This window comes from Podarcis raffonei, chromosome 1 (genome assembly GCF_027172205.1).
Source record: "Podarcis raffonei isolate rPodRaf1 chromosome 1, rPodRaf1.pri, whole genome shotgun sequence".
NCBI lineage: Eukaryota > Metazoa > Chordata > Lepidosauria > Squamata > Lacertidae > Podarcis > Podarcis raffonei.
This window is the reverse complement of record NC_070602.1, coordinates 33,280,670-33,296,944: the sequence shown is the minus strand read 5'-3', so window position 1 is coordinate 33,296,944 and position 16,275 is coordinate 33,280,670. Positions and strand designations below refer to the sequence as shown.

The 16,275-nt window shown below is 47.4% G+C and overlaps 1 protein-coding gene across 3 annotated transcripts; it reads right to left on the bottom strand.

The window, feature by feature from the left end:
- Window positions 1-8,064: 8,064 nt before the first annotated feature.
- Window positions 8,065-15,844, bottom strand: NKX2-1 (NK2 homeobox 1). 3 transcript variants are annotated; one of them, XM_053380187.1, is made up of 3 exons: window positions 15,734-15,844; window positions 10,284-10,651; window positions 8,065-8,895 (listed from the first exon to the last, which is right to left on the bottom strand). In XM_053380187.1, exons 2-3 carry the CDS (start codon window positions 10,639-10,641, stop codon window positions 8,195-8,197), a joined length of 1,059 nt encoding a protein of 352 aa, XP_053236162.1. In that variant the 5' UTR covers window positions 10,642-10,651; window positions 15,734-15,844; the 3' UTR covers window positions 8,065-8,194. The 3 variants fall into 3 exon arrangements, with proteins under 3 accessions (XP_053236162.1, XP_053236158.1, XP_053236154.1); XM_053380183.1 differs by lacking the exon at window positions 15,734-15,844 and adding an exon at window positions 11,470-11,799; XM_053380179.1 differs by lacking the exon at window positions 15,734-15,844 and having other exon boundaries at window positions 10,284-11,385.
- Between the last annotated feature and the right edge of the window lie 431 nt (window positions 15,845-16,275).

Below are 16,275 nucleotides of genomic sequence, written 5' to 3'. Positions count from 1 at the left end.
GCACACTGGGCTGCCAGGAAGTACCAATAAACAGGTAGATTTATGCATGGAATCTGACGACAGAGCTGCAATCCTACTCGCTTAGAAATCTGTAGGAAAACGCCGTAGATTTCGAAGGAGCAGAATGAAGCCCTCACCTTCTAAATTATTTTGGCTGGGCGGGGGTCAAATATTTTTCTCGACATGTGTTGTCAACCGGAGTGAAGGAAGTGTGCCATCTGTTATTTGCCTCTAACTGAAACCCTGAACATGCTGTGACCATATTTACTCTCTATTAAGTAGAAATATTACTAGAAAATCCCCTTTTTTGTTAACAGGATAGGCAATATTCCTTCTTATAAATACTAGAAGCTGTGTAGCTGAAGGACCAAAAGTTCTCACCCAAACATGGAATTAGTAGTTTGTTTGTTTTTGTTAAGACTTTGTTCTGGGCGCTTATAATCTTCTTTTTTAACAATTCAAACCTATGAAGTAAGACCCACTGAATTCAATAGAGTTTAATTCCAGGTAGTATTGTAGCCTTAGAAGCGTGCTTCTTTACATGTTTGTAGTTGGGAAGGGGGAAAGAGCGAAAGTTTATAATAAAGTTACGATGGACTATTCCAAAGCTAATACCACTTAAAAACCTACAACTGCATAGCTTCCCTTCATATGAGGAAGCTTGTTGTTTTACACGGTTTGAAATCGAAACAAGATATTTTCTATCCAGGCGAGGTTCCGACTTCCAGTTCACCACTGGAACTTCGACAGAGTTTAACACACCTGATTTTGGGCGCCATGCAGACAAAATTAATCCAAGTCCTACTGACTTTAGTGGGCGAGTGAAACCCACTTGGCCCACGTAGAACCCACGGAATTCGGCCCCCAAGTCGGTGTGCATAAGATTGAAGTCTCCAGATCGCTTGGCAAATGGTTAAACTAGCCCTTTGCTTTATCGCCCGTCCAAAATTCATATTTATAACTATATTACATAAATATCGGTATAATATGGGAAGGCAGACAGGAAAACTTTGTTTCGATTTCAGTGATACCTCTGCATTTAAGCTGCACCAGAGTAGTCCTTCCCAAAACACGCCAGTCATCGCAACAAGAAATTGACCAATATGGTTCCAAAGTTCCAAACCCTTTTCTTAAAGCTGGGAGAAAGATGGAGGGACAGAGAGAGAGAGAGAGATCTGTCTGGAACTCTATGCATCCGAAGCGCTTACGGCGGAAATGCTAGGCGCTTCTGGTACTAGTTTGAAAATTCCTTGAAATGAGTAAATTTGATTATTCTGAACAGCTTTCTGTTTCGACCGAAGTACTGTGAAACTACCAGACTCTACCCGAAAGTCGAATTAGGGCCTTATTTTACTATGATGAGGGTTATGTTTTCAAAGGTGCGGAAGGTTTCGACGTCTTTTCGCTTGGCTTTCTTTACCCCAAACCACTTCAGAAATTCTGCAGTCATTCATTCAGCTTGAGAAATGCAACTAAATTTCCTTAAAACCAGTTTCACGTCTTTCCTAGAGACTGGTGGCCTAAGCTGCTATGGAGTGGGCGGGTGAGAAGTTTTCTCATCCACTAGTAATCTCGAAATCAACATACAGAAACAGTAAACGAAGAACTGTTGGAAACCAGATCCACGCAGCTGCATTTTGGTCCGCGTTGAAGACACCATCGGGGCAATGTTGACTACTTTTGAGGTTGTCAAACTACACATACTTACTAAGGAATCACACTGAAGCCAGAGGACCTTCCCTCTCGGGTAACAAGTTTTGGATCCACCTACAGATTTCAGTGCAAATCCAAAGAAAATAATCCTATCCGCGTCTACCGAGAAGGAATTCCCATCGAGTTCAGTGTCCTTTACTGCTAGGAAAGCAGGTACAGGATTGCTGCCTGATTGTGGCTGGATCGTGCCCAAGTATTGCAGAATTGCCCATCCACTTGTAAGGGAAACGGATCTCAGCTCTAATAGTGAACTCCATATCCACCCACCCCCATGGGAAAATTATTTTTCATCATCCTCATTCAGGGAGAAAAAACTAAAAACAGGCGGCCGACAGAGAAAGCTACAAAAGCGGCTTGGGTTGTTTAACTTGAGTTGTTGGGTGTGGAGTGGGTTAGGAGTTGTCCCTGTCGCTTTAACCATTCTTATACTCGCAACAGTACTGCCCCATTCAAAGGGAAAGGCCAAAAATAAGGATGGGGGGTGTCTTCTAGCTAACAAACAAAAGCAGAAATCCGATCCAAAGCTCGGATTAGGAAGAGTCTTGGAGTAAGTCGCTTAGCAGGTCGCTAACAATCACAGAAGGTCTCAGACCTCAGTTACTCCTCTGAGGTGTTACAGCCCCACCATCCCAGCCACCGTCCCCCCGCGACGCCTCCCAGCTTCCACAGGTCCCCTCAAGGTGTCCGTACTTCTGGATCCTTTCATTATGGTTTCAAAGACACGTCTTCACACAAAGAAGGGTGACCCTCCGACATCCCGACTCAGCAAAATTCTGGGCTAGCCTAGAGAGCTCGAAACGTTTACAGTCAGAAGAAAATTATCCAAATGGAAAGACTTTCCTGGTGACGTTACCAAACGGAAACCAAGCGGCCTCACGAAGGGTTAGATCTCAAGAAAACGACGGATCTGAGCCCCCCCCCCATGGCGGCAGCAAAAGAAAGCAGCTCGTTTGACCACGGGGAGAGCCAAGTGAACAAATTTTAAACCTAGCTAGCACCCCGCAAGCGGAAACATGGAAAGGACCACATAACTACTTAGAAACAGGCCTCACAGACATAATGAAACTTACTTCCCAGCTAAAAGTGTCGACAATCAGGAAAGTCTGGCTGGAGGAAGGGACCCAACTAAAACCATGACTTCTGGTGTGTGTGTGCTAAGGTAGAAAAGGTAGCTCATTGCACCTTAGGCTGATGAAGCCAAATTTCCTTCCATTAGGATTAGGTCCCTTCAGGCGGGCCCAGAAACGGCAGACACCGTCCTTTCTAGAAAATAGTTATCTCTTTAACAAGCCTTCAAAGCAAAGCTGAGGAAGATAGACAAACGTTTCCCGGCTGCAAAAAAAATCCGAAGCATACACACTTAGCTGTTTTCTTCCTGCACAAATGCTATGTTAGCTTGACACTCAGCGCCCTAAAGGAACGTGGAAAGAAGCCCCCTCTCATCTGCCAAATTCGCCTCCAAAAAAGTATACCTATCCGAGACACACTTACGAGGAAGTCAGTCCCACTGAAAGCTTTCCTCGTGGTTAAGAGCGTCGGAGATCGGGGTCCCAGCATCGACTGATCAAGCCCCCTGCCTTCTTTATCTCCTCCTGGCCACCGCTTCCGAGAAGAGGAGGAATGGACATAAAATGTTCGAGAGAGAAAGAGAGAGAGTTGACCTTACCTGATCTCTTCTGTGCCTGTTGTGGGGAAACAAACGCAAGCCATTTCGTGTTAATCACCAAATTGCCATAGACGAGAGTATTTCTACTTTCCAGAACCGTTTGATAGCACAGACATCATATTTCCATTTACTGTGACCTCCCCTCTTCCCCCCCCCACGCCCCCCCCAGTCATCAGCAGACCAACTGGGCAGATAAGAAAGATGCTGTCAACTTTGCTCCAACTAGTTTACCATACAAGGATTGATCATCTTCACGAGCCACTCAGTGTTTACCTCCAAGTCCTCTTTTGTCCAAGCAGCCCTCAGCGACTCCACAAGAGCTGGTTCTCCAGCGAGGCCCTTGTGTACCTGCTGGCCTGACTGATCATATATATATCTCTACAGGCAGATGCTTCCTCTGGGGCTTTGCTTCATTTTCCAGCTGCACTTCCATACAACATTTGTGCCTTCATAAGAACTGATATTGTGGCAGGATTCCTAGACGATACTCAGGGGGTGGGGGAATGGAACTGGCCATCTTTTCCAATGGGTGAGTTGGGTGACATTTTCTCCCTTTAACAAGCAATCCGTGGAAACTTCAAAACCTGGTTCTGAGACCAAAGCAGATCTTGGGAGCGAAAAGGTGGCTTGATATTGATCCTCAAATATGAAGAAGCTCTGAGCCATTATATGCAATTCCTCCCCTTTTACCTATGGGGTGTTTAGAGTCCAATGGTGCAAACAGTGGCTAGAGTGGGACAAGGGGATAGAATAATATATTCTAACCCCTTGTCCTACTCTAGCTGCGTTTTGCATCATTTGATTAAACATCCCATAGATATAAGGCGAGGGGATGCTCTCTCCAATTTCCGCAAAACATAGTCCAGGCGAAGAGATGGGAACAAAATGGTCAGCCTCCATTAGATCTCATTACCCGTTGTGGTTGTTGCGGTTGTTGATAAAGTCCACAGGCCTCTCATCATTTTTTTCATGTGGACAAGGATAGAACTTCCATGCACACCAAAAGCTCGTTTTTTTCCTCCATCGTTCCACTTTTAATCACTTTCCTTCCCTTTTCTCCTCCCAGTCACTCAGCACAACAGGCAACACCAATCTTACAAGGCCAGGGTGATTCCCCACCCCCACCCCTGGTGTAATACAGATTTACCCATTTTAGCCTATGGACGCAGTATTAAGCACACTCATTTTAAAAACGAATTTCCCTGAAATCAAGGATGGTCCACTTCCAAATCAAACGCAGCTGGAACTTCGGCCTTAAACGAAATTATGCTTATTGCAGGGCTAGTCCATATTCTCAAAATATGTTTGGAGGGAAATTTCGATTTAAAAAAATATTTTTAAAATAAACCAACAAACTAAACCATAATGGCTTGCATCAGTTCAAACAGAAGTATACCCTGGGGGGGGGAGTCTTTTTTATGATTAAACCTCAATGCTATTACGTCATTTCTTTAAAAAAAGAAAAAGCGAGAGAACGAACTATAATTTTGCTAGAGCCGTTTTGTTTGCATTTCTGCTGACTGATATGTAAATACAGTTTGAACTGTGTTTGCTTGGACTCTAGAGGTCTATAAAGAGACGAATTCACCTTTTCTGTGGAACAAGCAAACAGACTTTAAACTAAGCCGACATCAGACAAAGTGGAAGCCAGTTTATTTAATCGAAACTAAATCTAGTCGCAGTAAGATAAGTCAGTGTACATAATCATCCATTACAGTCATTACTCCCACCACCAAATATGTGTTTATTAGCTCGTCCAGATGAACTCGATCCATTTATTTTCCCGAGGCTCTTCGGGACAAACACGTTTCCATGTTTTTTCTTCTAGGGCCTAACTTTAGGGCTGCGGAGGTGGGGGCGAGATGGGCGAGACAAGAGACTACTAAAGTACCTTCAGGAATGCTGTTTTATAACCGCCTCCCTTCCCCTGTCAGTCTCAGTCAACAATTCATTTACTTCAGGAAAGAAAAAAGGAGAGAGAAAAAACAACTATAAAATTTTGAGATCCCTTAACACAGTTAAAGAGAGTTGTGAATTGTGGGCACGTTATTTAAATAAGTTTTGCTTTTGTTTTTTAATTCCAAGAGCTGAACTCTACTGGATGTGCCTCCAAACCGAGAAATTTATTATTGGCGAGCTTCTCGCTGCTGATTTCCCTTTGCCAAGACCCTCAGCGCAGTTATTTGAAGCTTTTTCATTTAGGAAGGGTGGAAAAAAGAATCACAAAAAAAGACACACTGGCGTTTGAAATGACAGGCTCGAGTGCTCCGTTTTGGGCTCCGCGGATGCTAATTTTAGCGCAGAGGTATAAAAGGCGACTGGGGGTGGGGGATAGAGAGAGAGACCTGATTTAGAAAAGGGGAAAAAAGGAACAGCTGGAAATGTTTCTACCGCACTTGGCCAAAGTCTCTCACTTTCTCGCTCTCCCTCTGTAAACAAGAGGACTACATTTTACATATTGCACCGAATATTTAATATCTCTCTGCTGACACACGTGACGAAGAGTTGGAGACGCATACATGTGCACATATCGTTATATCAAGAACCAAGCCTCGATCCCACCCTACCCTCGCCACCAGCCCTAGAGGGGAGCGGATTCTCTGCTTCGGCTGTGTAGCCGTTTCGTTTGCGCGGTGGTTGAAGCTCTTTCTGCCTGTACAATTCTCACCCCATCATTCACTTTTCTCTCTCTCTCTGGGTTCCTGCGCCCTTCACCCTTGCAGATATAAATATATTGGATATATCAGGCCAAGCTAGGATTGCGTATCCGGCCAGGGCTCCTAAGCAGAGAATGATTAAACCCTTTTGCTTGATCATTATCCGGAGATGCCCGTAGACCGACGGTTTGCAGCGCGATCAGCCGAGAGCTTCACGTGGGCGCTGCCTCGCAGGCTGCTTTGGGTTTTGGTTTGTTTCTCCCCTGCCTACAACTCTCTGATGTCCGATGGGCAGAAAGCCGCTTTACTTGGATGTAAAGCCTTTTCGTTTTGCTCTCCCGCCTCCTCCCCTGGAAACTCCTTTTCTTGGCTCGTGACGTCGTGACTTCTTCTACCGGCTTAAAACAACGGGAAAGTTATAAAACTATTCTCAGCTCATAGCCATCGACAAATCTACCTGGCCTGAATATTGTGCCCTCTCCCAATAAGTCGAACAAATGTTGAAAATCGGAAAGGGAGGGCAATATATATATATATATATGCATATACGTATACACACACACACACACATATATATCTCAGACACCCCCAATACACTTTGTGTGTGCGCGCGCTTCAAGGTTAATTCAATTTACACGATACACCTCGTGCACAATAAACTATCGTTTTATTTTGATTATAAATAAGATGACTGTACTTTCCTTAAAATACAATTACATAGGAAACCTTTGTAGAAATGGTGTTTTTACAAGTTAATAAATCTGGACGCTCTTTACAAAGACTTGGTATCCACCCCCCCAACCCTGTTAGTACGCTCCTGGTTAGCTTCCTTTCCCTGCATTAACAGCATCTTAAAAGCACCCTTTTGGGATTTCGATTAGTGGGTCTGCAAATATTGTCTTTCCTCTGCGAATGACGCCACTTGGATTTCCTTGTCTCCGTGCCTCGCTACTTATCTCGGGCAGGACTCCCTGTCGTCGTATTCTCTAGTTAATGGGGAATATAACATACGAATCGATCCTATATCTGTATGTGCTGATCAGTTTCCCCGAAACGTGGACCCGATCGTCCTTTCTGGGCCGCTTTCCTCGTTGAATTCAACGGGCCTTGGGAAGGAAGCTTACATTGCGCAAATTCGGCTCCCGAATTGCATTTTTTTCTTTTTCTTTTCTTTTTGGAGGTGATAGGAAGGTTGGGGAAATAGCAAAGGGCAATAAGAAAGATAAGTGATCTTTATAATTTATTAGAAACTCCTCAGGAAGTATATTTAAAGCCAAATATATCTACATAAGTTACAAGGGGCGGAGAGAGAGAAAGAAAGATAAACGTGCGCCAAATAATTTCACCGATCTGTGGACATCCATATTTATTTATTTTTAAAAAGTGGGTTTTCCTATTTTATTTTATTTTTAAAAAGTTTTGATTTGTTTGGTAGATCGTTGCTTGATATATTCCTTTTAATCAACAAAATAGTCAGGATACTAAAAACTATGGGTTTAGTCCAACGTTTTTGACAGCATTATACAGCTACAGGTTCACATCGAACATAAGGGGGAAGGGGAAGCTAAGCCGTGATAGCACCCGCGTTTCCATCCACCGTCTGGGCTGAAGGCCAGCGAAGGTTCTCCGTCTGTGCATTGTTTTTGAAGAGTGTGTGTTTGTGGGGGAGGAGGGGGGACGCTAAAGTTTTTGTGGCGGTGAGGGAGGGGAGAAAACACCCACCCTTCGCCCCGAGGGTTTTTTGTTTTTTTGTTTTTCTTATCTGTACATACAAGCGTCCACTGGAGATCCACCTCACGCCGCGGGCACACGGTCCATCGTGGGTCTCAGGGGCCACCAAACTCCTCCAGAAAAACGCTCCGGGGCCTTCAGCAACACAGCAGCCATTTCACAACTTAAGAAGTCTGCTTCTGGTCCTCTCGTCTGTCCCAAGGACACAACACCCCACCCCACAGTTCTGATATTTTCTTTTTAAAACAAAAACAAAACAAAAGCAGAAAAAAATGAGAAGGGAAGAAATCAAAAGGAGGAGGAGGAGGAGGGTGCGTGTATTTGTGTGTGTTTCTGTGTGCGTGTGTGTGTGCGTGTGAAAAAGAAAAGGAAGGCGTCAGCCCGTCGGACAAGGACGAGGTGGTGGGCCCCGTCGGGGCGGCCCCTTTCACCAGGTCCTCCCATATAGCAAGGTGGAGCAAGACATGGCCGTCCCATAGTCCGAGCTGGACGAGTTCAGGTGGGACAGAGCCGACACCTGGCTCTGGAGGGACGAGGGGCTGCTTCCCGCGTGCTGGCCCAAGTCTGGCGACTGGCCGGCACTGCTGGCTTGGTGGCTCTGGTGCTGTCCCAGGCTGGCGCCGTTGGAGGCCACGGTGATGGCGGTGGCCGCAGCCTGCTGCTGGTGGTGGCCCTGGAGCGCCGCCGCTGCCGTGGGCGTGTTGGAGCCCGCCTGACAGGGCTTGCCGTCCTTGACCAGGACCGGGACGGCCACCCGTCGGGGCGAGTGCTGCTGTTGCTGCTGCTGCTGCTGGCAAGAGGCGCCGTCCTGCTGCATCTGTTGCTGCGCCGCCTTGTCCTTGGCCTGCCGCTTCATCTTATAGCGGTGGTTCTGGAACCAGATCTTGACCTGCGTGGGCGTCAGGTGGATCATGCTAGCCAGGTGCTCCCGCTCGGGCGCCGACAGGTACTTCTGCTGCTTGAAGCGCCTCTCCAGCTCGTACACCTGCGCCTGCGAGAAGAGCACGCGGCGCTTCCGACGGGGCGTGCTCTGCAGCGGGGCCATGCTCTTGCTCACGTCGCCCAGAGAGCTCAGGCTGCCCATGCCGCCCATGTTCATCCCCGACGACGGGCCCATGAAGCGAGAGACTGTGGGAGGGAGGGAGGGAGGGAGAAACAGCGGGGGAAGGAGCGTTAATCAGCGGAACCAAGCGCAAAGCCCAGGAGGAGAGGCTCCGGCAGACCCGCGGGTAGCGGGCTCGGCCCGCACGCCCGGAGGCCGAATCCGGTTATCGGGATCAAGATCCACAAAGGGGGGGGGAGCCATGGTTGACACGTCCCTAGACATGATAATAACAACAACAACCATAATAAATGCTAAACAATAATATCTGGTCAAATCCCCACAACACTAATACCAGTTTACATTGATACCGGTGAAAATGTCAACGCGCAAGATGCTGAAAAATCGGCAGAAATCCGTTTCTAAATCGGATTTGAAACGGATAAGGTATCTGGTGGCTTTGTAGAGTACGTTCTCCACCCTGTAACCCGCCCCCCGGCCTAAAACAAGAACAAAAAAATATTCTCGTGGAGAAGTGGCAGAAAGGGCCAGCGAGGAGAATTCAAATTTAGAAAAAGGGACATTTTGCTGGGGTGTACATTCCAGCGTTTTCATGCGTATCTGTCTATCTACCTAACACATACACTCCTGCATACATTAAGAAAGGATAATCTAAGGATAATCTAAGAACCATATACTCCACTTTTTGCAACGCTGTTTACACCTTGTAATTTGTCAAAAAAATAATAACCTGTCAAAAAATAATAAACGTTACTTCCCCTCCCTTTTCACATCCTTTATGGGCTATCTATTTCTCTCCGTTTATTAATTCCCTTAGACGTAGTCCAGAGCCTGCCTTCGTACTTCTAAAGCAGATCCAATTCATTTCACACCTGTTCAATTTTTATTTACACTTTAAAGGGCCACTGGAACCTCATCGTCTTCACGGACTCTCGCCTTAGGGTTTTATTTGAACAATTTGTTTGGCGTCCAAACATTTTATTATTTCCTATATCCAAGCGCGCTCCCCCACACGTTTTCTTTTCTTCTGGGCGCGCATTATTCTTTATTCGTAAGTCCCTTCCTTCCCTCCTGGTCTCAACCACCCACATTTGTCCAATAAAACGCTTCTCCTCTCTTTGTGAATGCGCTTAGCCGCTGAGATTAATCATAAGGCGCAAGAGATGCCCCCGGCTCCCTCCAGCCAGAGCCAGGAGCAGACCAGAGCCCAGGAGTCCAGGACAAGGTCAGAAACCGGTTGCAATTTTTGTTGTTGTTATCATTAACACACCAAAATTGGGGGAGTGGGCGGGGGGAGCAACATCCAGACCAGCTTCATGCCAAATGCTCCCCCTCACGAGCACCTCCGCTCTAACTGCTGCCCCACACTCCCCCGTCTGCCTGGGACCGCGCGTCCGCGCCACGGGGAAAGGTGGAGAGAGAAGGAGAAGGGGGGAAAGCTCGGAGCACTTACTTGTGGAGAAGCGGGGGTCCGGATTCGCCCCGTACCAGCCGGTGGCGGAAGCGCTGTTCCTCATGGTGTCCTGGTAAGGTGGAAGGTCTCCCATGTTGCCATTGCAGTAGCCCCCCATGGCGGTGTGCGAGAGCTGAGGGACCCCGGCGGCTGTCATGTGGTAGGCAGCGGTGACCGTCCCGTTGTGGCCCATGGGGTGCTGCTGCATGGCCGGCTGCGCCACCTGCGACTGCCTGTAAGCTGCCAGAGGAGCGCCCAAGTTACTCCCCTCCATGGCCACTTTCTTGTAGCTTTCCTCCAAGGGGCTCAAGATGTCAGACACTGAGAAAGGAGTCGTATGCTTTGGGCTCATCGACATGATTCGGCGGCTGGGGGGAGAGGAGGGAAAAAAAGGGAAAGGGGAGGCAAAACTCTCTCTCTCACTCTCTCTCTCTCTCACTCACTCTCTCTCCTTTTTTTTTTTTTTTTTGCCAAATATTCTGGTGTGTTGCCTCCACGCCGATCTTGTTGGATGAACACGTAACCGAGTGGACCAAGTCCGCCTTAATTGGATTGAGTGGAGGCTCAGAGCTGCCTTTCGTTTGTTTTAGCCAGACGCCAGGTTTTAGGCTGCCACCAGAGGCGGGGCATAGGCACTAAAGCAACAAGACAATAGAACCCCACATCTTGCCCGAGATAATTAGCGTACATGCTGATGACAAGGTAAACACCTTTTAAGTTCCCCCCTCCTTTACTTCTCAGGCTTTCCCACCCGAACCACCTGCCCACTCAGCCTTTATTTTTTATTATTTTTAATATATATATATTTGTATATATCATAAGCCTTAAAAAAATTAAAAATGCAACGGTTGAAAGGGAAAGTCCTGCCTTCTCCCCTCCCCCGAATCAATCGGTTTATGGATTTATTGTTCGGGAGGGGTGCGAATCGAACCCTAAGTCTGGAGATGGGGCTCTAAAGAGGTTCCAATATGGAGAAAGGAGGATTGGGAGAGGCGCGCTGGGGGGGGGGGAGCTTTATTCCTTCCCCCGCCCCGCCCGTGGGCGAGTTTCACAAAAAGGAAGCCCGTTCGGATCCTAAGCCCTCTTTACCCACTACCACCCAACTACCCACCCACCGCCCCACACGCTCCCCCCATTCACCCCCCACACCTCCTCCTCTTCCTCCTCCTCCTCCTCCTCCTCCTACCTCAGTCTGAACGAGGAAGGTCAGGACTGAAGGACTGGATTTAGCCACCACCAAGCACCACCATCACCCGCCCCCGCCTCCCCTTCGTAAGCACCCGAGGAAGAAAAGAACAGTCTCTGTGTGAAATAGCACCGGGATGGAGCGTTCCTACATCGCCAAGTTGGCAGGAATCCGCTCTCTGGCCAGACATTGGACGGAGCCTCGAGAGAGGCGCGGAGGGTTGTCTAGAGCAAACTACTTGTGCCTTATCAGCGCTGCTTAGGAGGCATAAGCTATAGAGCCTATAGGAAGCTTATCTGTCCGAGGCTCCCAGCGCATCCCCTCCCCGCCCGCGCCGCCCGCGCCTAGCCAAATATATGTTCTCTGTACATGCAATCATCTGATCGTTTTGTCTAGCTCGTTACTCCGCAGGCAGATGGAAGCTGGAACTTTGGGGTGGGGGTGGGGAATGTTGCGCGGGGTGGGTGGGGGGATAGAAATGTGTGTAAAGCAATTGTATAAGGATGATGGGCTGCTGGAAAACACATTAAAGCTAAGAGCCCGTTTGTTATTTTCCAATAGGAACCGTGTCACGCACTCCTCCGGGCCACGTCTAAAGCTTAAAAGCAGCTTCTCGGGTTATTTATGAATCAGAGGCGCCAGGGATGGAAAAGACCTGTTAGGTCATCACCCTGCCAGTGGAGAATTGTGTCTTTCATTTCCTAATATTCCGCTCAGCCTAATTGCGGCCACCTCGGTGTCAAGAGAAATCGAGAGCTGCCTGGGGGACGGAGGCTTGAAGGCGGCTCCACCACGATCCACAAGCCGGTTAAGGCGCGCTGCTGGGGGTGGAGGGGGAAGGGAGCCTCGAGGGGCACGATCCTACGCCCCGCTCAAGCGGGTGGAGGATTTCCCCGGTTGATTTTAATGGGCATGCGTGGGTGTGTCGGATCTGCCTCTTCTTAATGGCTCCTTTCCAGAAAGGTCTGCTTAGGCGGCTCGTCGATCCAGGGGCGCGCGCCCTTGCTCCAAGCGATATTTAACACGCGCAAGTTCCGCAGGGAAGGGAGGGAAGAATCCCATCGTTAGAAGGGAAGGCGAAAGGCGGTGGGCGGGCAAAGAAGAAAAGGAAAATAACGCAAAGTGGGGAGGGGAAACTCAGCCCCTTCCTCACCCAGGCCTAGAGCGTTGGCACCTAATTTAATAAAGCGATTCTTTCAAGCTGAAGGAAATAGCAAGGCAAGGGAGGGGGGCAATTAACTTGGTAGGGTTTTTGTTTTTTGTTTTTAATAATAATAATAATAATAATAATAATAATAATAATAATAATAATAATAATAGAGTCTCAAATAACAGTTAGGTCCTAACAGTTAAGTAATTGCCCCTGGTAAATATGTTGGCGTCTCTCGGCTGGGGTTGTGCTTTTAAAACAAATAAATAAATAAAGGCGAAAGTGCACTTGCAGCGACCCGGGGATAACTAAATATCTTTGTCTAAAGTGGCGGCGTAAATGGCCAGTCGCTTTGTCACTGGCTCGATATTAGTGCCTAAGGATCATTTCCCTTCAATTGGGAACCTCTCGTTGAGGAGGCAAGAAAGCGCTTAGGAGAAAAGTAGGTGCCCACAGAGGAGACTTCCCAGCCTTCAAGTCGAAGCCTGCGCGGTGATTATACTTTGCCGCTCGGCAAGAGGTGAGCTTCTCCACGCCAATATAATTGCAGCAACTCCCCCCCCCTCAGCCCCTCCGTTTCCCCCTCGACTTCTCCGGCGCCAAGTTACAGATAGCTGCGGTCTTAACGCTGCAGTCCCAAGCGCGCTCGGAAGTCGATGCCGTGGAAATGAATGGGACGGACCCACACCCCAAGTTGAGGTGTACAGGGCGAGGGATGCTTTAGGCTAGGATCTGACGCGGCGCTTACGGTGGAAACAACTTTCACGTGTGTGAACCGCGTACAAGTAACGCACCGCCCTAAATAGATTTCTTGGAAGGCAACCAAAGGGAACTTCGTTCCCAAGAAGTTTTGTTCGCATCGGAGAGAGTATCTGTTTTTGGGTTTCGGGGAGTTTCTGGATTCGTGAGGAAAAGGGGAAACTTTAAAACTTAGAAATCTGGGCACTTCTGAGCCCTGTTTTGACGCAAATGCTGGGACGGGGAAAGGGGTCTCTGAGTTAATGCGCCATTTCTTTCTTTGCTTTTTTGGGGAAATCTATTCACCGAAGTGATTAAAATAATTTAGTTACTGGGGAATCGAAAGTTTTCTTTCCCTTCCCAAATGTATTTTTTTAGAAGTGATTGGTGATTTCATGACTGTTCGGCTAATAATTATAATGAGAATGCAAAACACATAGTAACACCAAAACTAGTTATAAGGTCATAAAACTGTATGCTAAAATACTGTACTACAATATCTGTACTACAGCTTGAATTTATGACCGTAACAAAGAATTTATAATATTTGGTTGTACTAGTGACTCTTTTGATTTCTTGAAAATATCTCAACTTTTTAATAAATACGTTATATTGATACAGGACTGGCATACTTCTTGGGAAAACGGCTTTTAGATTCCCCCTCCCTCCTTTTCCTACTTTTATATACTCAATAACTTGATCGTTTTAAGGAACTGAACTCAGTTCACTCTACTCATCCAAATAGTTTACCATTTTATATATATAAAAAAATGTCTAGCAGCAGCTCAAACCATTAGGATTGTTCAGTAAACATTTTAGGGTGCATTAGAGACAGAGGATACGCACACGCACATACTATATACTCACGCACAAATACACATTACTAGAAAATAGGATCTCGAAGGCTTCCTTACAATTAAACGAATCTGCCAACGTGTACTGCAAGGTAGTTCCTACTTGAGCAGGGGAAGATGCCTCTGTTGTTTTGTGATATATACAACCAGCATGCACTGATATTATTTGTTTTCTCGTTTATTTCTTGTAACGAGTGTGGATTTCATCACCTTCTAAAGCCCACGCCCGCTCGACTCCAATATTTTCTTGGGAGTGCTTCTTGGGGTGGAAAGGTGGATATTTCGTATGTGCTCCCCTTTAGGCGTGCCTTATTAAGTTTGTTTATTTTTTTAAAAAATGTGACCGTTTTCTTGATGAGGAAGAGGGAATACCTGTCCACCGTGGGACTTGGCTATTCCAGATAGGGATGGTTTGATCATTCTATCTTCACGTGAGTGTCATGCGGGAATTTTGTCATAGAATTAAATGGGAATTTTGCAATGGAACTAAACAGGAGGTGGATCGCCCCCTGAGGGAAGATTTTCAATGATACACCCTGAGCCCCAAGCCAGTTGAGCCGAGGCGTTTGAACCGAGGCTGATTTACGGGGCCCCGGTCATATTTCCACCCCGTTCCTGAGCAGCTTTACTTGGTATTGGAAGTAGTTTCCCTTGATTTAAAACAAATCTGACCTCCAGCATCAGGGAACTTTGATTTTGCACCATCGATCATTTCCGCAGATCGATTCGTTACAATGTCCATATTAAGATGGACCGACTCCTTAGCAATTTCGTGGACTCGGATTGGACTACTCTGGAGTAAACGGCTGGCACTGACCTTTACTCCAGAGTAGCCCTGGTAAAATTTATTTGACCTGTGGGGATTGAGCGGAGAGCGGCTCGTTCTTAATTTTAGCCCTCATTCGCGTTTGGAAAGCCGGGCGTGTCTTCATAGCCTGCCTCTTAAACCGAATTAAGTTCCGCTAAAGTGAATCGGGTTTACTTCCCGAAGTACCAGGCGCTGTCAGAGGCAAGCCCGTTCACGCTCCTCCGGATCGGCTATATGCTTTCCCACAGCTAATCAATCCAATTTAATCTCTCCTCCTCGAACTGGCGAGGAAAGTTTCCTTTGGAAATCTCCCTTTCCAGCTAAATTTAGAGGGAGCCTGTCTTTGCACAAACCACCGACGCCTTCCTTCTCGGTGCTCACTGCTACTAGCCTAATCACACCGTATCCTTTCACCTGGCTGAATTAACACCAATCAGTCAATAAAAAGAAGAAGCGGAATGCAAAAGTAAAGAGAAAGGAGGAGAAAAATGCAATGCCTTTGGCCTGCTTAAAGGATTTCCCCCTCGGCCCATGCCCTTCAGAAGAGTCACTGTCTCCCAAACCTCCCCCCCCCACCTCCCGGTGTCTGCGAAATGCTTTTGATTTACTGTCCGACGGCTTCAATAGTTTGACCCCACAGAATGCGACTGATAACTCTCCACGCTGGGTGGAAAGGGGGCGGGTGGGGAGGAGAAGAGGGGAGGACTTTCTTACTCAAACGGTGCCAACCTCAACGCGGACGATGCCCCCCGAACCTGCAGCGTCTTCCAGGCTCCTCCACACCAGATGGCGGGGACTCAGAGGAGTCGTTTCTCGAAAGGAGCTCACCGGGGCTCTCCGGAGAGAGCTCACCTCCCACCTCCCACCCCCCCTCCAGGCTCCCCTTGCCGCCCTTCAGTGTAGCTGCCAAGCGCTTTCCAAGTGAATGGAGAAAACTGGCCATTAAAATCGGGGGCGGAGAGGGGCTGCTTTAAATGGGCAAGCTCCGACTAAATTGTAAATTGTGGATTGTACTGGCAAGGCCGTTTGGGGGCTGCCGCGTGAAGGACCCCTGAAGGGAGTAGCCACAATGACCGGGAGGAGTGGATTAGAAAGTGGTATTTCTGCAAAGGTTTGGGAAGAATGGAGGCGCTTCTCTGTGCTAGGAAGGAAGGAAGATAAATAAGGAGAGAAAATCTTTAATAAAACAAGGTATCTCTTAGAAGTCGCAACGCAGTAGGTTGGCTTTAATTTTTTTTCCGGCCGCACCCGAAATA